This window comes from Lactuca virosa, chromosome 5 (assembly GCF_052849685.1).
Source record: "Lactuca virosa cultivar CGN04683 chromosome 5, Lactuca_virosa_CGN04683_v6, whole genome shotgun sequence".
Lineage (NCBI taxonomy): Eukaryota > Viridiplantae > Streptophyta > Magnoliopsida > Asterales > Asteraceae > Lactuca > Lactuca virosa.
In genome coordinates, this window is record NC_136430.1 from 304409035 (window position 1) to 304433865 (window position 24831).

At 38.4% G+C, this 24831-nt stretch overlaps 2 protein-coding genes across 3 annotated transcripts; both read right to left on the minus strand.

The window, feature by feature from the left end:
* Nucleotides 1–2732: 2732 nt before the first annotated feature.
* On the minus strand, nt 2733–4479 carry LOC145115678 (mitochondrial import inner membrane translocase subunit PAM16 like 2-like). 2 transcript variants are annotated; one of them, XM_079052028.1, is made up of 4 exons: nt 4326–4479; nt 3596–3683; nt 3306–3439; nt 2733–3023 (listed from the first exon to the last, which is right to left on the minus strand). In XM_079052028.1, exons 1-4 carry the CDS (start codon nt 4326–4328, stop codon nt 2895–2897), a joined length of 354 nt encoding a protein of 117 aa, XP_078908154.1. In that variant the 5' UTR covers nt 4329–4479; the 3' UTR covers nt 2733–2894. The 2 variants fall into 2 exon arrangements, with proteins under 2 accessions (XP_078908154.1, XP_078908153.1); XM_079052027.1 differs by having other exon boundaries at nt 2733–3026; nt 4326–4478.
* Nucleotides 4480–8529: 4050 nt separating this feature from the next.
* Nucleotides 8530–10310, minus strand: LOC145111720 (mitochondrial import inner membrane translocase subunit PAM16 like 2-like). The gene is made up of 4 exons (XM_079047973.1): nt 10006–10310; nt 9351–9438; nt 9103–9236; nt 8530–8826 (listed from the first exon to the last, which is right to left on the minus strand). Exons 1-4 carry the CDS (start codon nt 10006–10008, stop codon nt 8695–8697), a joined length of 357 nt encoding a protein of 118 aa, XP_078904099.1. The 5' UTR covers nt 10009–10310; the 3' UTR covers nt 8530–8694.
* Between the last annotated feature and the right edge of the window lie 14521 nt (nt 10311–24831).

Sequence of the window (24831 nt, forward strand, 5' to 3'; positions counted from 1 at the left end):
ATTTAAGGAATTAAATACCTCAAGGATCCAAAAGTTACAGACCAAGGACTAAAATTGACAAAAAGCCATACACATAAAAAGTCTAGGGGCAAAAATGAAAAGCAGCCCCTTTTTACTGTTTACAAAGGGGCTTCCTATTAAATATACAATAAATTTCAAGTGCAGCTTATGCACAATGCCATTTTTGATCCTGCTTGGATACGACCTGGTATTAGAGCCGAGTTGTTTCTACCTGCCACCCACCGCCATTGAAAGAGTAACAGAAGGGGAAGGATGGTCTTACCTCATTCTTTATTCGGTTAGGGCTCCGACTGTTTCAGCATGTACTCCATCTTTGCACCTTCTTCAAGAATACCTCCAACTATTTACTCTCCCCATTTCACTTCCTACTCATCCGGTCATCGTCTCCCCATTTTCCGTCGATTTGGTTTGGTTGGTTTGTTTTTTTGTTTCATGTGTGGCAATTATATATATATATATATATATATATATATATATATATATATATATATATATATATATATATATATATATATATATATATATATATATATATATATATATAAGGTGGATAAATTTAACAAGTGATACATATGGTAATATTTTTTTAAGCATGGTTTTTTTTATATTATTTTTATTAAACACCATTAGTTTAATAAATATCTCAACTTAAATCTGATCACAAATCTATATGAGAAAGATAGAGAAAGAGAGGTACCAAGTCCCAGGTACCAACGAGATTCGCCCCCTTTTAAACCCCTTTTTTTTAAATTGTTTTGGCATCGGCAATTCTAGTGCTTCTTGTTCACGTCTATAATCACAAGTCGTGTGTTGTTTTCACCATGGTTGTCAAAATCGCGATCTTGATCGTAGGATCGTACGATCCGAGGTATGAAAAATGAGTCGGATCGTAAACGGATCGTATTTGGGGTAGGATCGTAGGTAGGATCATAGGATCGGAATTCGATCCAATACTACCTTCCCTTGATTTTTTTTTAAAAATTTTTTTATTTTTTTATTTTTTTTGCAAATGAAATTTTTTACCACTTTATGTCTTTTACCAATTTACCATTTATCATTTTGTGTTGTGACTTATGAGTTATGACTAATATTTTGAAGCTTTTATAATGAAAAATTGAATGTTTGAAATATTTTTTATGTTCTAAAATTATAAATTAAAATTATGTTTTATTTTGTGGGATCTTAGGATCTTGATCCCGATCTTATGGTCTCGATCTTGCAAACCCAAAAACGATCCTACGTAGAATCCTGTTTTCACATTCCTGTATTTGAAGAATTTGAAAAAGAAACCCTCCAATTCTTCATCGTCTTCTCTAAGGCAGACTCCCAAATCGGTAATCTTCTCTCTCTTCTCTCTCCCTCGCCGTCCCGCCCTTCTTCCGGCATCCACTACTTAGACACCTCTCTCTCTCTCTCTCTCTCTCTCTCTCTCTCTCTCTCTCTCTCTCTCTCTCTCTCTCTCTCTCTCTCTCTCTCTCTCTCTCTCTCTCTCTCTCTCTCTCTCTCTCTCTGTGTGTATAATTCTTCATCTTAAATCGCATCTTCTTATGGTTCAACCACCGCCGTTTCCTCTAACATAGCCTTCTTACCTGTATTGACCAGGGATGCAAACGCAGTTCTTTGTTACATGTCATGTGTTGATATTGTTTTCTGTAGCCCGATTTTCTATCTGTAATTTATCAGGTAAGGTTTTTGGGAATTATATACTTGAGCATCTTATTTTCGTTTCTGATTTTGATTTTTTTTTGTTTAGGTTAACTCATGAACGTCAGTTATTTGATCATATAACTTGGCACGGAGGTTGCTAACTTCAGTTAATGCATTATTGTGATGTTGATGCATTTTTGGATTTTTATTGACGCAATTATCATCATAATGGTTTAACTACCAATTCAATTTGCCAATCATATGTAATTTATATTTTCGTCTATGGTTATCATTTTTCTACTATTAATTATCCCTGCTTACTATACTAACATTGCAGTTTTACAGATTATTTATGTTCTGAGTTGATACTTGGTATAGGAAATGTTTGAAGGTTTAGTAAGGCAGGTGATATTAGGTTATCTTGGCCAATATATTAAAGATATACACAGAGAGCAACTCAAGATCACACTGTGGAATGGTAAGTCGCCGGTGTCTATCATGACCTTTTTTTGACTTAATGGCTTGCTACTTTCACTATTATCAGCACAATATATTTACTTTTTATTCATTTACATTTATGTAGTTTGAAGGGTATAACAACATAAGCAGAATACTCATACCATTGTTACCGCATTAATGGTTGACACGAATATGGCATTCGTGATTCATATTTTTAATGCCCATTTCTCATTCTTTTTTATTTGTAACTTGGTCTCCCTCCATGAACATTTTTTTATCGCTTTAGCGTCTCCTTGTATATTGTGGCGTATCATGTCAATATGCAATGAATTTCTTATACTATAATGTCATTTGTATGTATCCAACTTTTTGATCACAATCTATACTATTTGACTTTTTACGCTCCCTTTAAAGCAGAGGAAGTGTTCGCTTTTGATTATCTAGAACTTCCATTTGATGATGTTGAAAGACGAGAATTTGCTGGAAAAAAGGCCAAACTTGCTACAGCAGAATTGGCAAAGTTTGATTTTAAAATTTCTAATACTTTATTCTTTTTTCTAGAAATTTGGATTGTGCTATTGGTGAACTGGTTTTTGAGGAGAATCTTGTGGGGTGTATGATTTGGAGCTTTATATTGTGTTATTGGCTTCCTTTCAATCTCATGAAGGAAGGGTCAGTGTTATTGTTATTCTAGCTTACAAATTTATCAGACTACAAATATACAAATATTTAAAATATCTTTTTAGTTAAAAAAAAAGGTCAAACGGTCAAACCACGGGATCACCCGGATGATCTTTCGGTTGATAAACCATCTCTAAGCACTCCTTGGCCCTGTGAACCTTTGATTGCAGATAAAAACTCCCGTTCTTGGCATTCCTCTCAAATAGATTATCATACTTCTACACAAAGATTCAACAAATATATTACTTCTTAAATTCAAGAAAAAAAAAACAAAATTCATTAATTTGTTTATTACAGCATCCTATTCTCATTTTGACTGCGACAGCTTTGTACTGTGTTTGACATGCATTGGACTGATGTCAGTGGGGGGGCAAAAAGTTGCAACTTTTAATCCAACCCAAAAAGGTGGTGAGATAGGGACTCGTTCTTGTATGTGAAAAAGACGAAAATGCCCTTCTCAATTCTCATCATCAAAAATAGCCATGGAAAGTACTAACCTGTGCAATCTCCTCCCAGGATGACTGCTCGGTCACACCAAGAATTTGTCTGGCTTCTTGTTCAGTCATAGCTTTGCTTCCTCTACGCACAGCATTTTGTAATGTTTCTTGAGCAACCCCTGACTTTGAGGCATCTGCAATTTTGACACCAAAAGTTAAATAAATAAATACACATAAATAAAGAAAAGGTAAATTTCTCACATTATAACCCACCAATTGTATATTATCCACTAATGTTACAACATGTTGTAGTAGATGTTGATGAATAAGGCATGAAGTTAGAGACTTACTTTGGAGAGCCTGACGATATGCTTGAACCATTCCCCTAATCAAGATTCCAGAGCCCAATACAATCAAATTTGCAAGAATCTTAGCAGCCTGCATAAAGAAGAAAACATTTTAAAACTCTGATTTATATTATTAATGATGTGAAATTATGATATGTAAACCAATGAAGTTGTTTAAAGAATCAAATTGGATTTGGCTATGGCAGTTAATTCGTGGATTGTTATGTAGCGCAATCTTTACAAGTCTTCTAATATAAAATGTTAAGGAAAATGATTCAATTCAGATTACAATTACATCCTCGTAAACAATCTATTGAATTGCATCTTGAATTATTAATTATATATTGATCATCTATCATGGCATCAATGAAATTTAGAAAATGGCCAAAAGGCCAGAATCACAACAAAAAAGCACCTCATTTCATATATCTAAAAAACACGGAAAATGTTGCAGAAAATGATGAAATCTCCAAATAAATCTATTAATAATCATGAACTAATCCAAAACCAACAAAAATAAATTAAATTGACTCGATAACAACTTTTGTGTCTAGCTCTTTAGAGCAAGTTGAGAGCTTCCTTTTTCATAAACAAGGGGAATTTTAAAAAAAATGAAAAAATAAAGTTAAAGATTCGTAATTTTCTATGAGATTCTTCGATAACCAGGTATAATAAAAGGAAATTGTGAATCGAGAGTACATAAAACTGCAGATGATAAAATATTATAACATACCATGACTGTAATTTCAGGACACCGATCAACGTTCTGTGAAATTTAACGAACCTCAAAGATTTCGTCAGAAAGTAATTTTAGGGTTTTGTTAGGGGCGAAGCAAATGTCGGGACGATGGAACTTGGAAAAGAAGGCAGGCTTGCAAAATCTACGGCATTATATACAAAAGGGTTATGTACATTACAGCCCCTTAACTTTATTTATTTCAGAATAAGCCATCAAACTTGTAAAACTATCTTTTTAGTTCTAATCATTTTTTTCAAAATTTGCACATGGGGAATTCTTAGATGTATATAAATTTTTGTACTTTTATTCATTGGAGGTCTTATATATAAGTTCAAACTAAAAATATTTAATTTTTTGTATGGATTATATAAGAGCTATTCACTTTCAAGCCAAATATCATATGATAACCATGTTTTCAACTTCTATATCACAAAATGACTATCAAGTTCGTAAAAAAACATATCACGAAATTACTTTCTTTAAGTGGTCTTGTCATCATTTTTCGCAAAAAATCAACTCAAGAATGCACAATGTTATGTCGTCAGTGAACTTTGTGGACTTCTAGAATAATTCACGAACTTAGTGAACTTTTTTGGAATATTAGCAATGTCTTAGTCTCCCACCAAAGCAAAAAGTGATTCTTCAAAACATACCAGTTTTAAGACTCGTTTCAATACATTCTGAAACATGTTTGATTTGTTCATAAAATCAAAGTTCCAAAAGAAAGATGCTTTAACTCGTTCTGCAAGATTAAGCTTGGATCATTAATCTTCCACCAAACATTTTATTGATATGTTCGTTTGAATAATGGTGGGTGTCCTACTACAAAGAACTAATGGATAGATGGTTGCAAATGACAGCCCATGCTAACCCTTAAGTTTTCCAATGTAATGTAATTTTTTTCATATAGTGAATATTGCCAAGCATGCTACTCCCAAAATCAGTGTTACACTTACATTTTGTTCTAAATCTGCCGTTATGCCGAATATTCGACGCTTGTTTTTTATTAATTTATTTATTTATTTAACCCCAACCATTTATCTTCTAACATTTAAAAAAAAAACTCCTACATTATACTTATATTCATAAAAAACCTTAATTATCACTTTACCTTTCAATTAAACCACATTGCCGGTTTCCCCTTTGAAATGACCGGATGATACAGTGACATGGCATAAAATATATAAACAAATGACCGGGAAATTTTTAATGTTTATTTGGTTTAATAAAATCTCCATTGTATCATCGTCAACCTATCCACCCACCTTATACCACCTGCAGAACTTGAAACCACCACCCATTTTAGTCGATTGCTACAGGTTCACCATCTCACCATCAACACACCACCATCTTCTTCATATCTCTGACCCACCACCCTTTGCCACCAGACCACCTTACACTGTCACCATCACCCTAATACGGATCACCACCATTGCCATCAAGAAAAACAGGCAAAACCGGTTATCAAACCACCAATAACAAGAGTACACAACCTATTTCACCCTTATACCACAAACATCCACAACCTCCAAATTAACCATCATCACCGTCGTAATCTCCACAACCTATAACACCTTTCACCTGAACCTGTTACAACAACAACCAGAAATCCTCTAAACGATTTCACCACCACATCCACCTATTTCAACCGTGAACAATCACCAGCCGTACACCACCGGTATACCTTCACCAACACAGCCCCGTCGACCACCTTCAAGCCACTTGCTTCTAATCGAACGCCATCGTAAACCACCCTCTTTGCCATCATCACTGTCGGAAGAACCTGTTCAGCCACTATCAATGCCAAATACAATCTACACCACCCTTAAAAACCACCTTAAAAACTCTAACCACAGGATCAACCCATCTTAATGGTTAACCCACCAAACCACCACCGTATACCACGTACTCCAGTTGAACCACCGGGCTATGGTTGCAAAAGAAACGATCGAAAAGAGAAGTAGGGCACACATTTAAGCGTGGGGCTAAATGTGGGCCAGGTTAATTTTTTTCAAATCATCCGGTCATTTTATAAAGTAACCGGTTACATGGTTTTTATTGAATGGTAATGTTAAAATAAGGGTTTTTGTGAATGGAAACCTTCTTAGAAGATAAATGATTGGGTTTTTCTGTATTTTTTCCTTGCTTTTTTTTTGCCAACGATTGTATTTATTGGACATACCAAATTACATTTTTCTTTGGTTAAAAAGAAAGACTTTTGTTGCGGTTGTCTTCGCAACGTTTTGGTGTATTTGGTCGTTTCACAATGATTGGTTTAAAGACCCTTGTATGGAGTAGGTATCATACAAAAAATGTTTAATTGGAAAGATCGGTTTAAAGACTTGTATTAATTGGAATAGGTATCATACAAAAAGGTTTGATTGGAATGGTAGATTTTAAGACCCTTCTTTGTAATCTTCTATCTGGTTGCTAGTCTCAAAGAAAGCCTGACAATAAAGAACCTAATGAAAGAATATTATCGTCTTTTTCGCAAACAAGAATGAGATGTCATATTTTGAATTATAAGTAAAGTATCCACATAATGTTCGGTTGGCAACCACATAGAATATGAAAGACGAATTGGATACATATTCTTCTCATAACTTCTCAGATAATTCACGAATTAATTGGTCATTTTGTGATAGAAGTTTGCCTTTTGGATGATATTTAGGTTTCAATTTTGGTCATTTTAATCAATAGCTCTTTCCATAAATCTAAAATTATCTACTTATTGGTTAATATCATTATAAAGAAATTAACTATATTTGGGAAATGACACATACGACCTATGAACTTTCTAAAGTTTACTTATTTAATCCCTAAAGTATTTTCGTTATTTTATGGGGGCATAAACTTGTTTTGTCGAGTCTATTAGGTCCTTTTGTAAGAATTGAAGGGGTAAACCGGTTACCCCTTGCCACATAAGCCTTTCTTATGGCCCCACTTCCCTTGACCCAGGTATGTAATAAATTATAAATCATTTTCCTTTCTTTCTTCAAATACCTAGAAATTGGATCTTACACAAATCCACGAGGTGAATCGTATTTCCTTTAGAGGTGAATTGTATTCCTGTTTTGCACATTTCGAGTCTCTAGAAGAGTCATCTGATGACTGGGTGCTTCGAACGTGAGTATCAAATGAGAAGGGGGTGAATCAGGTTTGTTGGGTTTCAATGGGTGCATCAAATTGATCATTAGTATCAGATGAGACCAAACTCTCTGAACTAAGATTGAAATAATCAGACACCATCATGTGGTTTTCATTTGCGATTTTAGGATATGGGAATTCGATTTTGTCAAACTTGGCTAATTCTGAATCGGCGTCAGCTCCCTTCACAGGAAGTGGCGGCGGGATGGCAATCACGTCCGGTGAAGCTCCGGTGTATGATAACGATAAGTGAACGAAACCAGAAGGCGAGTTGAAGAGATCGGTGGAAGATAAAGTGAAATCGTTTTCCAATTTTCCGTTTTTGATGAGGATTTCGGATAAAGGGATCAAAGCAAAACCAAGCAATTGATGTTCAAGATAATTTCTCACCCTACTTAGCATGTATATCTCGCACTTCAGAGAAGATTCAATTATGGGAACGTTAATCCGAAGGGTTTCGTTAAAGACTGGATTTTGTCCACCTCCATTGATGGTCTGAGTGGTGCTTGATGAATGTGAACATCTAGAACACCAATAAACGATTCGGGTACTTTAGGGTGATGTGGCAAAAATAATTGACTTTCCAATGGATGATGAGGCAAAAATAGTTGACTTGACAATAAAACCGTCTAAAATAAGTTATGGCGACTAAAAAAACATGTTGTTTCCTATCTTATGCCTACATAAAGCAACGAAAATATTTTAGGGACTAAATGGGTAAACCCTATAAAATTCATAGGTCGTATGTGTCATTTTCCCTATCTGTGTACATACATAACAAAAATACATAACCTTTTTTTTTAATTGAAGAGTGTTTGTGCTCATGCTTTGATAAAGCATCAAAAAGTTAAAGTCATTTAGTGAATTAGGTTTTCAATAATTACAATTTTTTTTCTCATAACATGAACATGAAGAGACCAAAAAAAATATATTTCTACTTTCTTGCAACCTTTTCAACAATTAGCAATGATACCTGGCAAATAGATTATTAATGATGTATAATTGTATATATAATCTTTTTTAATAAAATTTACAAGAATCACCATCGTCATTAACAATACCTGTGTATTTATTCATACTCATTATAATAAATCCATGGCTGATAACAGCATATGAAAACACAATTCAAGAATACAAAAACCCATCTTCAAAAAATTTATCGGACTACAAATATACAAATGTTTAAAAGATCTTTTTAGTCAAGAAAGTCAAACGGTCAAACTACGGGATCACCTGGATGATCTTTCGGTTGATAAACCGTCTCCAAGCATTCCTTGGCCCTGTGAACCTTTGATTGCAGATAAAAACTCCCGTTCTTGGCATTCCTCTCAAATAGATTATCATATTTCTACACAAAGATTCAACAAATATATTACTTCTTAAATTCAAGAAAAAACAACATACTTTCATTAATTTGTTTATCATAGCATCCTATTCTCATTTTGACTGAGACAGCTTCATACTGCGTTTGGCATGCATCGGACTGATGTCAATTGGGGGCAAAAGTTGCAACTTTTAATCCAACCCAAAAAGGTGGTGAGACAGGGACTCGTTCTTGTATGTGCAAAAGACGTATATGCCCTTCTCATTATCATCATCAAAAATAGCCCTAGAAAGTACTAACCTGTGCAATCTCCTCCCAGGATGACTGCTCGGTCACACCAAGAATTTGTCTGGCTTCTTGTTCAGTCATAGCTTTGCTTCCTCTACGCACAGCATTTTGTAATGTTTCTTGAGCAACCCCTGACTTTGAGGCATCTGCAATTTTGACACCAAAAGTTAAATAAATAAATACACATAAATAAAGAAAAGGTAAATTTCTCACATGTTGTAGTAGATGTTGGTAAATAAGGCATGAAATTAGAAACTTACTTTGGAGAGCCTGACGATATGCTTGAACCATTCCCCTAATCAAGATTCCAGAGCCCATTACAATCAAATTTGCAAGAATCTTAGCAGCCTTCATAAAGAAGAAAACATTTTAGAACTCAGATTTATATTATTAATGATGTGAAATTATGATATGTAAACCACTGAAGCTGTTTAAAGAATCAAATTGGATTTGGCTATGGTAGTTGATTTCTGTAGCACAGAATCTTTGCAAAATAAAATGCTAAGGAAAAAGATTCATTGCAGATTTTACAATTACATCCTCCTAAACAATCTATTAAATCGCATCTTGATCATCTATCATGGCATCAATGAAATCTAGACAAAGGTCAAATGCCTCATTTCATACATCTAAAAAACATGGAGAATGTTGCAGAAAGTCCTAATACATCTATTCATAATCAAGCGCTAATCCAAAACCAACAAAAATAAACTAAACTGACTCGATTACACCTTTTGTGTCTAGCAGTTTTGAGCCAGCTGAGAGCTTCCTTTTTCATAAAGAAGTGGAATTTTTAAAAAAATAAAAATAAAAAAGTTAAACATTCGTAAAATTTCTTCGATAACCAGCTATAACCAAAGGAAATTGTGAATCGAGAGTACATAAAACTGAAGATGATAGAATATTATAACATACCATGACTGAAATTAAATTTCAGGACACCGATCAACGTTCGTTCTGTGAAATTTAACGAAACTCTCGTTGAGTGAACCCAGCCAGAATCAACTCCGATTTGCGCCGGGACGAACGACGTGAACGGTGACGAGGCTGAAGTCGTTTCCGATTTGCGAGGCTGAAGTCGTGAACGAACGACGAGGCTGAGAGGTTTCCGATTCGAGAAGGACACAGACAGATCAAAGAAGGACCGAAGCAGGGATGGGAGGCGGACGCGGATGGGATACGGGGCACGAGTCGAGTCGACTGATGAATACAAATGAGATTAGGTGAACTTGTGGATCCTAAACCCTATTCGAGTTGTGAGTTGTGAATCGGTTTTTAGCAGCCCAAATATTAACAAGCCCAAAATTGTTTTTATTATAATTTAACCATATAATATATTTATAACATTAAAAAAAATTAAAATTTTATATATAATTAAATGGGTCATCTTTGAGTTGAAAATCTTGACCCTAATCCTAACCGTTTATTTTTCGTGTCGTGTTGTGCCAACCCGCGTACATAAACAGGTCGAAAGACCCTAACCCGCTAACTTCGTGCCAGGTTATCGTGTCACGCCAGATTTTGTCAGGTCTAAGGTAGACTTATAAAATAAAATGTTCTAATGGGAAGAAATGAAAGTTGAAGTCAAAAATAAACAAAGCAATGAGACTATGTTCACTAATCGCTATTCCTTGCATTTAACCTTAAACAAAATAAGCTCAAAATAATGGCATAAAAGTTATTTCTTGTGATTTGTATAAACTGATTATATGATCCTCTAAATAATCGAATAATTATAAGCAAAAATGGGTTACCTCAACACTAGAAACTTATTATGGCGACATGATTTGTAAAATTCTGTACCACTAAAACTCAAATGTCTAAAAAGATTGTCTTAAAGCCTAAAGATGAAGAACATACTTACAGAGCCAAAAGAAAGCGAAGATCAACATAAACAGTTCCTTTAATTATGATGACAAAACTGAATCCAAATGCAAAAAAATAACAGCCAATAAATACACCAATTACATAACTTCACACATCTAGAGGGTGTTTGGAATATTCAATGTTTTTTTTTTGGTAAAATTACACGGACTTCTTTTTATATTATGACTTTTTTTGTTATTATAACTAATAATTTTTTTTAAAACTAATAATAATTTTTTTTATTGTATTTACATCCATAACCTAAATTACATTCAGGTATCATATAAGCATCTAAAGAATGTCATTGATAATTGAAAAACAAACACATACACAATTGGCCTTTGTAATCGATTCTCATTTCACATTCAAAAGTAAACTACGCATTCAAAGATATTTCATCATTCAAAATAAGTTCTTATTTCACATTCCAATGTAAACTACACCTTCAAATCAAAGGAATTGACAACAAGGCAAGTTAGTTTAGATACTAGAAAACATGTACCACAAAACCACATTTTTTTAGTTCCAATTCAAATCAGAATACATATCAATGGAAAATTCAGAGAACCAAAAAAATTAATCTAATAAGAAGGAAAAGGATTGTTGCAAGAGAAAAAGGAAATCAAAACCATAAACAACAAGGAAAGAAAGAAACACGAGTCCATGTTGTCTTAGGTGTTGTTTGTTTTTTCAGAGACAAAATGTCTGCAGTCTGCGGACCATGTCTGTAAACCTCTGCAGTTGAAGAGGTGGAACAAACGTCTATAGTCTGCAAATAGAAGACTGTTTGTTTTTTAAAGTCTACAAACTACTAAAATAAACTGAAATTTTAATAAACCTGTTTTTTAAACTTAAAAGAGTTTTTCAACATGAAAATTTAAATAATTTTAGTTTTATAACATTGAAATATAAATCTTACAACCACAAATAATATATATTTTAAAAAAATATACAACATTAAAATATAAATCAAATCTCTAAAAAATCAAATAACTCCTTCGATATGTATTTCAATGGTGGTATAATAACTGGAGTCGTTGATCAATTAAAAAATCATACAACATTGAAATATACATAGTTCAAGAATCATCCAACAACAATAACAACTAATTTCAACAAATTGAACAACATTTCTCATATTTTAGTAAAGTATATACATTTTCAACAAAGAAATTTGATTTAACATCTAATTTCAACAAAGAAATCGTATCTCAGCAAATGTACATATGATTTTATAAGATATTGCAACAAAAAAATTTGGTCTATTGTTGTTCCCCACCAAAAACAGAGACCACCACCATCACAATTCTCAGGTCAAACTCTCGCTTCACTTTAGTTCTTCCATTTTCCCCAACCAAATTTTAGGTTCTTCAATTCTTTAGTTATGTATGGTAATTCTAATTTTGATAATTTTATAATGGGAAAAGGGGGTGGGTGTTTCCCCAACAAAAATAGAACATCATCGGTAGTTGAATCGGATCCCGATTGTGCTCCGAATCCGGAAGATAATGACGATGATGATTCAATTCCAATTGAAACAGTAAATTCGATTGTGGAAACAAGGAAATTGAGAACTTTCATTACTTTTTACTTGATGTATGGGTATGTTGAGAGTCTCGCGAGGTATATTAAGAAAGTAGTGGATGAAATTGATGGAGTTGAAGGTGTTTTGTTTAGGGTTACCTGAAGTCGACGTTGATGGGGGAGGACCTAGACGGCGTCGGTTCTAGTCGTCGACATAAGGAAGATGTTGGTGGAAGCAAGAGGATGACAGCGACGGTAGGAAAGGGAAGAAGAAGATGATGATCGGTGAATGAGGGAGGCGGTGATAGTTGAGAGAGGGAGGCGTTGATGTTGAGAGGGTGTGTTTTTTTTTTGGTTTTTAGGGTTTAAGAGTTGTGAAGATGTTGGAAGACACAAGGCCAGGTCTGTACCAAGAAGACCACACACAAACGTTTTTACGTATGCAAACTTCAAAAAGACAAACACACTGCAAAGTCCAATGTCTGCGCGTGGTCTGCATGGCGCAGACTGAAGAGGTTACACAGATCTGCGAGAAAAAAACAAACAACCCCTTAGGGTTTTAGACACCAGAAAACAAGCGAAAATAAGAAGATCGAGAACAGCATAAATCGATAGCAAGGAAAAGAAATTATCACATGAACGCAAGCAGACAGAGAAACAAAAAAAAGGAACCTTATATGTGGGATGCGTTGATCTTTGGTGTTGTGGTGGGCTACGTCGATCTCCGGCAGTGGCAACGAGATGGCTAACGGTGGCGATCAGGGGAGGTATGGCTCGAGGAATCAATGACAGGAGAGAAACGATGAGCTCTGATGTGTTTGTTGTATAAGGTTATTAGGTTAATGGGTATAATGGTAAATTTCTGTAAATGGTGAAATAAAGAGTTTTTGATAAGTAAGGGGCAAGTGACTTATACAAAATGACTTATTCGAGGTCCCAAAAAACTATAAGCTGTTTTTAAAAAATCCTTAATCAAACACTTTTTTTTAACTAATACCGGTGTCACGGTGTGGAACCGTTAATAAGTTAAAAAGTTCCTTACTTAAGCTTTGCCAAACACTCTCTAAATCACAGACTATCAAAACTGAAAGAACAAAATGTTATTCTAGGTCTGTTATTGTGCGGAATATTCAACGTTTGTTTTTTTTGTTTGCCGATGATTGAATTTATTGGGCATACCAAATTACATTTTTCTATGGTTACAAAGAAAGAGTTTTGTTGCAGTTGACTTCACAACAATTTGGTGTATTTGGTAGTTTCACAATGGTTTGTTTAAAGACCCTTGTATTAAGTGGAGTAGGTATCGTACCAAAAAGTTTGATTGGAAAGATTGGTTTAAAGACTTTCGTATTAATTAGAGTAGGTATCATACAAAAAGGTTTGATGGAATGGTTGGTTTAAAGACCCTTGCATGAACTTTGATTCTTTGTAATTCTCTAGCTCTTTGCTAGTCTCAAAGAAAGGAAGAACCTAACAAAGGAAAATCATAGTCTTCTTCGCTTGCTCACTAGAGTGAGCTCCTTAAGTTGAGGAACATGAATAGGGTGTTATATTTTGAATTCTAAGTAAAGAATCCACATAATGTTTGATTAGCAGAGACATGGAATATGAACGATCTCACTTGATATTTTTCACATAACTTCTTATATAATTTACAATTAATTGGTCATTTTGTGATAGAAGTTGAAAAAACATGGTTTTTAGATGATATGTGGACTTCAAATTTGGTCATTTTAATGAATAGCTCTTTCCATAAATCTAAAGTTATCTATTTATCGGTTAATATCATTATCAGGAAATTAATTATATATATTTACATACACAACAAAAATTATGTAAGATGTTTGTAATCTTCCATCATGTTCATTGAACATCCAGGAACTTCCTTTTCTTTTCCCTTGCCACTTTCTCGAGCCTGAAGACCCTCTTCAATTCTCAAGTGAATGCCATGTTGTACTAGATATAATTCTTATTTTTTGGTTTTTCAATGTGTGTTTAAAGACTTTCCAGGATGGGGCAATTTTTCAATAACACTAGAGACAGAAATGGATTCATCCATTTGCATTTAGTGTTGTTCAAATTGTCCCAAAATCCTCATGAGTTCATTGTATTGTTCCATGACAGACCTTGACTCCACCATCTTGTAATTATTAAAATTACTGACAAGGAATTTCTTACTTGAGGCATCCTCTGCCATGTATTTAGATTCAAGGGCATCCCATATATCCTTCGCAGATTCTTGATTTTGATAGATATCAAAGAAAGAGTCATACATACCATTCAAAATGTGCCCACGATAGATGTAGTCATCATTTTTCCATATGCATCTTCTCATGGTGTGTTCAAGGGTTTCATCCTCCATCGGTTCTGGTGTAGGAGTGCTCAAAACATGAACAACTTTCAGTGTAGTGAGAAGGAAATGCATCTTCTTGTTCCAACGACCAAAATCAACGCCTTCAAACTTATCCAACTTCCTTAATTTGGAATTCATGTCTTTAACAGATTCTTCCATTTATATTCTTTCAAATCGTAGATTTTGACTGCTAGATTTTGGGGTCTTAAGAATTTCAATATACTTGGATATTTCTTGGATATTGATTGCAATCAATTTCCAAAATCTTTGATTTCGATCCTATAGCCTAGGGTATCATGAAATCAAATTTGGGATAATCCAAAGAATTTTAATTTAGAAGTCAGGCCACTTCTAAATCAGAAACATTGAAAATACGTTGATGTTTTATGTTCTTGAAAGATAGAACAAATCAATGTATGATTTTTGTGTATGTAAGTTCCAACCTGTTTTCTAGAACTAGAAAACGTTCTTATACTAGGGGGAAAGTAGTTAAATGGAAGTTGCATTCCTTTTGGCGCCAAAAATTTGTTAGTTAATAGACATAACTAACGTCTGCATCATCATGATGTCATCAAGTGATTTTAGCGGGAAAATGCATGGTTGGAGTCATACCCGATGTAAAAATCCGTTTCGGTTTCGGGGCGCTGCCCTAACATAACTAACTCTTGAACTACTGCCAGTGGCTTTGTCCCTTCCACCCTGCTAGGGGCGCTGCCCTAGACCCTGCCATGGGTGCAACCCCTTGGAACCTTGCACCTAGCGGCGCTGCCTCTGGATCCCCGTATTCTCGAGTTCACATTTATCACTCCGAGTGTGCACCCCACACCTCCTAGCTTGGTTAGTAAATGAAGCTCGACCTATCTTATTATTAATAATAAATGCACCAAAATATGTTATTAACACTAAAATCGTCAACATAACATAGGAAAAATAATGACATTCCACTAGTTGTGGTACTTTTGTAGCATAATCAATCTCGTATTCACATTATGATATATTTGGGAGCCTAAATGTATGATGTGTATACCTGAGGCTGTTGTATCCATGGTGGAAAAACTTGTTGTGGACGATGGCTAGAAAATTCAGAGTCTACGATGAGATATCCCCCATGATTTCAATTCACATGAGATTATGGTAAAGTTATGAAACAAAGGCACAAAGATCCATATTAATGGATACATTCCAAGGCCAGACCTACAACTTCTTTCCAGTCTTCAGGGTTATCAACTAAAATGTATGAAAAATATAAATTTGTAATGTCCCAAAAATCTAAGGAAAAAAATTCATTTTTAAACATTAAACCATACAAACGAGTTGTTCCATAACCAATCAAAATGGATATATTATTTAAACATCAGAATAAAAAACATAAACAATCACACGGAATAAAACTTTGGAGGATGTTGTGCAGTCACGTCGGGCCCTTCCCTTTCGAATTGGAAGTACCTGAAACCATAACCATAAAATAGTAAGCACAAAGCTTAGTGAGTTTCCCCAAAATACCACATATCATACATATCAATGGGCCTAGCCCACATATTGGGCCAAACCCATAATAATGGGCCTATCTCTTCCTAATCAATGGGCCCATCCCAACATAAGAATAGGCCTAACCCTTCATATCATGGGCCTAGCCCAACATACAATGGGCCTAGCCCAATATACAATGGGTCTGGACTTACTTACCACGGGCCTAACGCAACATACAAATTCAAGAGTCACAAAGACAACTAGCAACCTACATAACATATCCTGGTGGGTACAATGAAGAAACTCACCTTAATCTAGAGATAAGCGAATCACACGCGCTGCTGCTACCGGGCTCCTCACACTGAACACATTCAAATTATCCATAATAACTCATGGCCCAAAACCCAAAAGACCCACAACCCAATAACTCATGGCCCAAAACCGAAAGGATCCAAAGCCCAAAAATGGCCCATTATGGCACCTTGTTGTGTACGCCCCGCGTACCACCCCGTACGCCCAGCGTACGGTGCTTGTGACAACCTGAAACTTCTATCTTGTACCTTAGTCAAATTCTATCAATGTTAAACTCGTTTCAGCTATCTTTAGCATTGTTTTGAACATGTTTGGATGATCTAAAGCCTTGTACAACCAAAGTTTGAATTAGGGATGGGTTGGTTTAAGATTTAGGGTTGCAAATAGGCCAAACACTCCATCAAAAGGAGTGTGTGGCCACACACATGAGTGTGTGGCCGCACACCCGAGTGTATGGCCGCACACATGAGTGTGTGGCCGCACACACGAGTGTGTGGCCGCACACCCGAGTGTGTGGCCGCACACATGAGTGTGTGGCCGCACACCCTAGTGTATGGCCGCACACACGAGTGTGTGGCCGCACACCCATCCTCCAGCCGCACACTCATCCCTATTTATATAGGGTGAACCCTTCACTCATTCCTTTCATTTGGCTACACTCTACTTTCTCTCTCTAAGAACTTCATCCAAGAATACTCTCAAGGCCTCAAAAACGTAAGTTTTCCATCACCTAGCTTATCATACATGAAGGACCCATTGATCTAAGCCTTTGATCATCAAAGTTTCATCATGTTCTTCGTCATATGAAGGTGTACGGCCGCACACCTTCATAAGGGGGGCCGCACACTCTTGAAAGACTCTCCAAAGTGAGAGCTTGGCCTCCATTTGCTAGCAGGACTTGGTATTAGCACTAGAACATCTAAAAATCGACATTTCGGGCACAAATGAGGAGTGTACGGCCGCACACTCCTGTGTACGGCCGCACATACCCTCTATACGGCCGCACACTCCTGTGTGCAACCGTACACACAGCCTGGTCGCACACCCTGGCCGCACACACACCCTAATGACCATACACCTCCTTTGTTTGATCACATGAGGTCCCGAAAAGCATTTCCAAGTCTCTAGAGTGGTTTTCCATCACTTATAGTGGTGAAATACCTTCATTTGACTCTTTTATGTGTCATTGCGTGATAATTAGGATCGAATCGTGATTAAGGCTTCACTTGAACACCCAGCTTTCTGTATCGATCCTTCAATCAAACCACTCACTCGAGGTGAGTTCATACCCCCTACATTTTCCGTATTTTTAATGTTTTCAGGGGGGAATACAAGCTAAACATAAATGTTTTCAAACTCATGAAATTCTCATACTTTAACCCTTTTGTACTGTATTGAGCATAATGGACATTTTCACTAAACTTGCATGGTTTTCCGGACTAGCTATTCACTACGTTTTACATGCAAGCTATAATCGTTATAGTTTGGGATTTTCTAAATATAACAAGTATAGAAACTTTCACTACTAAACGTATGCACTAAGACAGAAATAGTTTACAGTTTGCATCACTACTTTATCGCGTTTTCATAACTGTAATTATCACTACAAACGGTATACATTCGGATTTTCACTACGGTAGAACGCTACTACACTACATGTAAACTAGATTATACGATACTGTGAGGCGCTACTTCACTACTGTACCCTTAGGTGTACAAGGATAAATCCTATCATAGTATAACCAGAATCTCCTGGAGGGAGAGCGTGAGATTTGTTAATAGATCTATTCGGGACTGACAATCCCACACCCGAACTGCTAGCTACAGTTAGGCAGGCATGCCTAGGGTGACAAATGTCATTTAACACGACGCCTGAAGAACGTTGGAAAGGTCTCTAGTCATATCAAGCATGGTTATACGACTCACAATATGTATAAATCACCTTTAGTTTACAATCTGACATTCTTCAACGGTTTTATTTATACTAAATAGAACTAAAACACACTACGTATACTGGCCAAGCCAGGGTTTTCAAGCAGAACCAATTATGCTATGGATTTACATACAAAATATTTATACTTCATGATTAGCTTTAGCTAGTCACATGAGGTAGTATTTTCGCATATCACTACAGTTTTCAGTAACGAACATTCATGGTTTTATACGTAATCGATAACGCTACATTTTCACTAAAGAAAATATCGGATTTTCTTGAACCTATACAAACATTTCGGCTAGCTCATCAACAAGTTTTCATTACAAATTACTGCTTATGAACTCACCAGCTTTATGCTGATATTTTCAAACTACTTGTATTCTCAGGAAATCAGTAGACAGGTACCCGCTGGGTTTTTGAGGAGTGGCAGCAATAAGAGTTTAATGTTTATATTCATACAAATTATATGATGTAATTCAAACAAGTTCCAGGCGATTTCCAAATTGATGTAAACATTTTTATTTAAGTTTTCATTGTAATGGTTGCGTTGCTATGATTGCTATTATACATTGGTTGTGATGCTATACATGACGTCCTCCACCCCGGAACGTTTCCGCCTTCGGTTTCAGGGTGTGACAGATTGGTATCAGAGCCCTTGTTTATAGCGAACTAGTATACCGAACCTTACGTGGTATACAACTATAAACACTAAGGGGCCTAAGTGCTCTACTCCAAAAGTATATTTTCAAAAATATAAGTATTTTATTAAAGGTATACGAGCATGCATATATAACAAAATTCGTGTCACTAGTAGAACATAACAAAAAGTATTTGGATGTTGGGACACTGCAGTCAAACCTGGGCAGTTATGTAATCATGTTTCGGGTGAATATAGCCTGATCAACTATATTCGGTCAAAGCATGACCAACATGTGCTTGGGAGTGACGGTGGTGTTACAGCAGGCCTAAAACTTACCAAAAACATTCACTATAAAATACTATAGGAGTACTTTGCTAGAGCCAAATTCAGTGAGGAGATTCATTCTCGGTGTTGTTACCTATTTGTTTCGTAGCGATAACTTAGTTACATTAGTAACCTTTCTTGCTTATCGCTTGGTAGAGCACTTGTTTATCAGGATGAGATATTTTGTTTCATATATCTTGAGGACTTACCATCCTCTTCTTCCTGATTGTTTCTAGAAAAATATGCCTCCTCGACCAAGACCCATCAGAAGAAACGACAACACTCCACCACCACCACCCCCACAGTTCGACCCCGTCATGTTTCAGGCAGCAGTTACAGCCGCCGTGACTGCAGCAATGGCACAAGTGAATGCTGGTGGGGCTGGAGGTGGAACCGACCCACAGAGACAAGATGGAAGTCAGGGACATCAAAAGGAGTGTTCCTACAAGGACTTCATGACTGCAAAACCCAAGTCTTTCGACGGAAACGAAGGAGTCATCGCTCTGACTCGATGGTTCGAGAAGATCGAATCCATCTTCGAAATTTGTGCCTGTTCCGAACCAAACAAGGTGAAGTTTGCCGCCTGCACCTTCACCGACAGAGCTTTGACCTGGTGGAATGGTCGAGTCAAAACCCTAACCCTGCCAGTGGCTAATGCTGCCCGAGGGGCGAGGTGCAAAAGTTGGAGCACGAACTTTGGAACTTGAAGATGAAGGGTTCTGACATTGCTGCTTACACTGCTAGATTCTGTGATCTGACACTTCTCTGTCCGGGAATGGTCACCCCGGAAAGCAAGAAAATCGAGAGGTACATCTGGGGGCTGACACAACCCACCAAGGGAAATGTCTTGGCTGCTAGACCAGCTACATTTGAAAGCGCCAAGGATCTGGCACAGACTCTGATCGATCATGGAATCGATCTGGATGAGGTGGCAGCTGTCTCCGGGACACAAAAGGAGAGTGGTGAGAAGAAAAAGAAATCATGGAACAAACGCAAGGGTCAGTCTTCGCAGGAGCCCTCCAAGAAACAACAAACAGTGGCAGTTCATGCTGTTACTGCTCCTGCTGCTGCTTCAGCTACTGTTCCAACCACCCAAACTCCTACCGGTGTTTATGCTGGGAAACTACCTTTGTGCAACAAGTGTAACTTCCATCATCACGGACCCTGCCGTGAGTTGAGTTGCAACAACTGTGGGAAGAAGGGTCACACAGCTCGATACTGCAAGGTGCCAGCCCAACCAACCAACCAAACTATGGGAGCAGGTGCTGGTCAAGCTTGTTATGGATGTGGAGAGGTTGGGCATTTCAGGAGAAACTGCCCCAAGGCAACGACTGGTGGCAATACAGGGAGAGTTTTGGCGATGGGCCAGAATGAAGCGGTCGTTGATCCTACCGTTGTTACGGGTACGTTCCTCCTTGACAACTCTTATGCATGCATTCTTTTCGATTCTGGTGCGGAGAGGAGTTTTGTTAGTCATGCATTCAAACATCTAATCAAATGTCAATCCCAACCTTTAACCGAAACGTTCACCGTCGAGATGGCTAATGGAGAGAAGGAGAGCACGAACGACATATTCATAGGCTGTACTCTTACCCTAGACAATCACTCCTTTCCCATCGATCTTATGCCGGTATCCATCAAGAGCTTTGATGTCATCATCGGCATGGACTGGTTGAGCTCCAATTGTGCTGATATTCTTTGTTTCGAGAAAGCTATCCGTCTCAATCTTCCCTCTGGTGAAACCCTCATGATTTACGGAGATAAGCTTAGCTCGAACCTTCGTATCATCTCGTGCATCAAACCTCAGAAGTACCTACGGAAGGAATGCTATGCATTTCTAGCTCATGTTGATGATGAGACGCAAAAAGTTAAAGACCTCGAGAGCATCCCCGAAGTCTGCAACTTTCCTAATGTCTTCCCTGAAGATCTCCCGGGAATTCCTCCCGAACGTCATGTCGAGTTTCGTATCGACTTAATCCCCGGAGCTACTCCTGTAGCTAAGTCTCCCTACCGTTTAGCACCAGCGGAGATGCAAGAATTATCCAGCCAGCTCAATGAGCTGATCAGCAAGGGGTTTATAAGGCCGAGTTCCTCACCTTGGGGAGCTCCGATCTTATTCGTGAAAAAGAAAGATGGATCCTTTCGGATGTGCATTGACTACCGAGAACTGAACAAACTGACCATCAAGAGCCGATATCCCTTACCTAGAATCGACGATCTCTTCGACCAACTTCAGGGTGCCAGTTATTTCTCAAAGATCGATCTAAGATCAGGGTACCATCAGTTGCGAGTCCACGAGAATGATGTGCCCAAGACAGCATTCCGAACTCGCTATGGACACTACGAATTTGTAGTAATGCCCTTTGGTCTGACCAACACACCGACAGTATTCATGGACCTGATGAATCGAGTGTACCGCCCTTTCCTGGACAAGTTCGTGATCGTGTTCATCGACGATATACTTGTCTATTCACGGAGTGAGAACGATCATAAACAGCACTTGAGGCAGGTGCTGGAAACATTAAGGGCGGAGAAGCTATATGCAAAATTTTCAAAGTGTGAGTTCTGGATCAGGAATGTGAATTTCCTTGGTGACGTGATTGGCATAGAAGGCATACACGTGGACCCTTCCAAGATCAAAGCGATAGAGAATTGGTCTGCACCAAAGACACCCACATAAATCCGACAATTCTTGGGTCTCGCGGGCTATTATCGCAGGTTCATCCAAAACTTCTCCAGAATCGCTAAGCCTCTAACTACCCTAACACAGAAAGGTGTAACCTTTAGCTGGGGAGTCCAGCAAGACACTGCATTTCAAACATTGAAGTAGGCCCTGTGCAGCGCACCTATCTTGTCTCTACCCGAAGGGACGGAAGACTTCGTGGTCTATTGTGATGCGTCCAATCAGGGCCTAGGATGTGTGCCCATGCAGCGAGGAAAGGTCATCGCCTACGCCTCAAGCAGTTGAAAACGCACGAGGTCAATTACACAACTCACGATTTAGAGTTGGGAGCAGTGGTCTTTGCGTTAAAGATCTAGAGACATTATCTCTATGGAACCAAGTGCACTATCTTCACTGACCATAAAAGATTGCAGCATATCTTCGACCAGAAGGAGCTAAACATGAGGCAACGGCGATGGGTTGAGCTACTCAGTGATTATGAGTGCGAAATCCGCTACCATCCCGGCAAGGCCAATGTGGTGGCAGATGCCCTCAGCTGAAAAGAGTACTCAGGTCGTAGAGTGAAGGCACTGACCATGACTATCCATTCCCATTTATCCGCACAAATCAAGAAGGCTCAGCTGGAAGCCTTGAAACCAGAGAAAGTGGCGGATGAAGCATTGCGGGGAATGGACAAGAACTTAGAGGTTAAGGGAGACGGAGTGTACTATTTCATGAACCGGATCTGGACCCCAAAGTTTGGCGGGTACAGAGAGGTTGTCATGAACGAGGCTCACAAGACAAAATACTCCATTCACCCAGGTTCAGATAAGATGTATCTGGATCTCAAACAGCTATATTGGTGGCCAAACATGAAAGCAGAAATTGCAACCTTCGTGGGCAAGTGCTTGACTTGCGCCAAGGTGAAGGTGGAGTATCAGAAGCCCTCAGGTTTACTTCAGCAGCCAGGAATACCTGAGTGGAAGTGGGAAATGATAACCATGGATTTTATCACCAAATTACCCAGATCTCCGAGCGGGCACGACACCATCTGGGTGATTGTCGATCGGTTGACTAAATCCGCCCACTTCCTACCAATCAAGGAAAAGTTCAAGATGGAGAGACTCACACGGATCTACATTCAAGAGATAGTTCGCCTTCATGGGGTACCTGTATCCATTATCTCCGACCGAGATAGCAGGTTTACCTCGAGATTCTGGCAATCACTACAGAAGGCTCTTGGAACTAAATTGGATATGAGCACGGCTTATCATCCGCAGACTTATGGACAGAGTGAGAGAACAATTCAGACATTGGAGGATATGTTGAGAGCCTGCGTCATCGACTTCGGCGCGTCGTGGGACACTCATCTTCCTTTGGTCGAATTTTCCTACAACAACAGCTACCACACCAGCATCAAGGTTGCACCGTTTGAAGCCCTCTATGGCCGCAAGTGCAGATCCCCTCTGTGCTGGGCTGAAGTGGGTGACACGCAGCTAGTCAAGGGTCGAGTCCCTGACAACACTCTCACTGGTCCTGAAATTATCCGAGAGACGACTGAAAAGATTGTGCAAATCCGAGAACGACTGAAAGCCTCACGAGATAGACAAAAGAGCTACGCCGATAAGAGACGAAAACCTTTGGAATTCCAGGTCGGTGACCGCGTCCTTCTGAAGGTCTCGCCCTGGAAAGGCATGATACGTTTAGGAAAACGTGGAAAGCTAAACCCAAGGTACGTTGGACCATTCGAGATCCTTGCTAGGATCGGTCCCGTAGCATACAAACTCCAGTTACCCCGAGAACTCAGCAACGTCCATCCTGTCTTCCACGTATCGAACCTAAAGAAGTGTCTGTCCGACGAGACACTTGTGATTCCTCTCAACGAGATTGATCTGGACGAAAGTCTACGTTTTGTGGAAGAACCTGTTGAAATCATGGACCGTGAAGTCAAACGTACCAAGCAAAGTCGCATCCCGATAGTGAAGGTCCGCTAGAATGCCAAGCGGGGTCCTGAATTCACTTGGGAGCGCGAGGATTCAATGAAGCAGAAGTATCCTCATCTCTTTCCAAGTTCATGATTGTACTCTATTCTTGAATTTCGGTACGAAATCCCTCTAACGGGGGGATGATGTGACAACCTGAAACTTCTATCTTGTACCTTAGTCAAATTCTATCAATGTTAAACTCATTTCAGCTATCTTTAGCATTGTTTTGAACCTGTTTGGATGATCTAAAGCCTTGTACAACCAAAGTTTGAATTACGGATGGGTTGGTTTAAGATTTAGGGTTGCGAATAGGCCAAACACTCCATCAAAAGGAGTGTGTGGCCACACACACGAGTGTGTGGCCGCACACCCGAGTGTATGGCCGCACACATGAGTGTGTGGCCGCACACCCGAGTGTATGGCCGCACACCCGAGTGTGTGGCCGCACACCCGAGTGTATGGCCGCACACATGAGTGTGTGGCCGCACACCCGAGTGTATGGCCGCACACATGAGTGTGTGGCCGCACACCCGAGTGTATGGCCGCACACACGAGTGTGTAGCCGCACACCCGAGTGTATGGCCGCACACACGAGTGTGTGGCCGCACACCCGAGTGTATGGCCGCACACATGAGTGTGTGGCCGCACACCCGAGTGTATGGCCGCACA

Excerpts from the sequence above, each read along its gene's own strand:
- LOC145115678 (XM_079052027.1), bottom strand. Across the intron at positions 3,440-3,595 it reads ATATCGTCAGGCTCTCCAAA|ATGCCTCAAAGTCAGGGGTT; the intron begins GTAAGTCTCTAA and ends TCAAAATTGCAG. Across the intron at positions 3,027-3,305 it reads CCTGGGAGGAGATTGCACAG|AAGTATGATAATCTATTTGA; the intron begins GTTAGTACTTTC and ends ATCTTTGTGTAG.
- LOC145111720 (XM_079047973.1), bottom strand. Across the intron at positions 9,237-9,350 it reads ATATCGTCAGGCTCTCCAAA|ATGCCTCAAAGTCAGGGGTT; the intron begins GTAAGTTTCTAA and ends TCAAAATTGCAG. Across the intron at positions 8,827-9,102 it reads CCTGGGAGGAGATTGCACAG|AAATATGATAATCTATTTGA; the intron begins GTTAGTACTTTC and ends ATCTTTGTGTAG.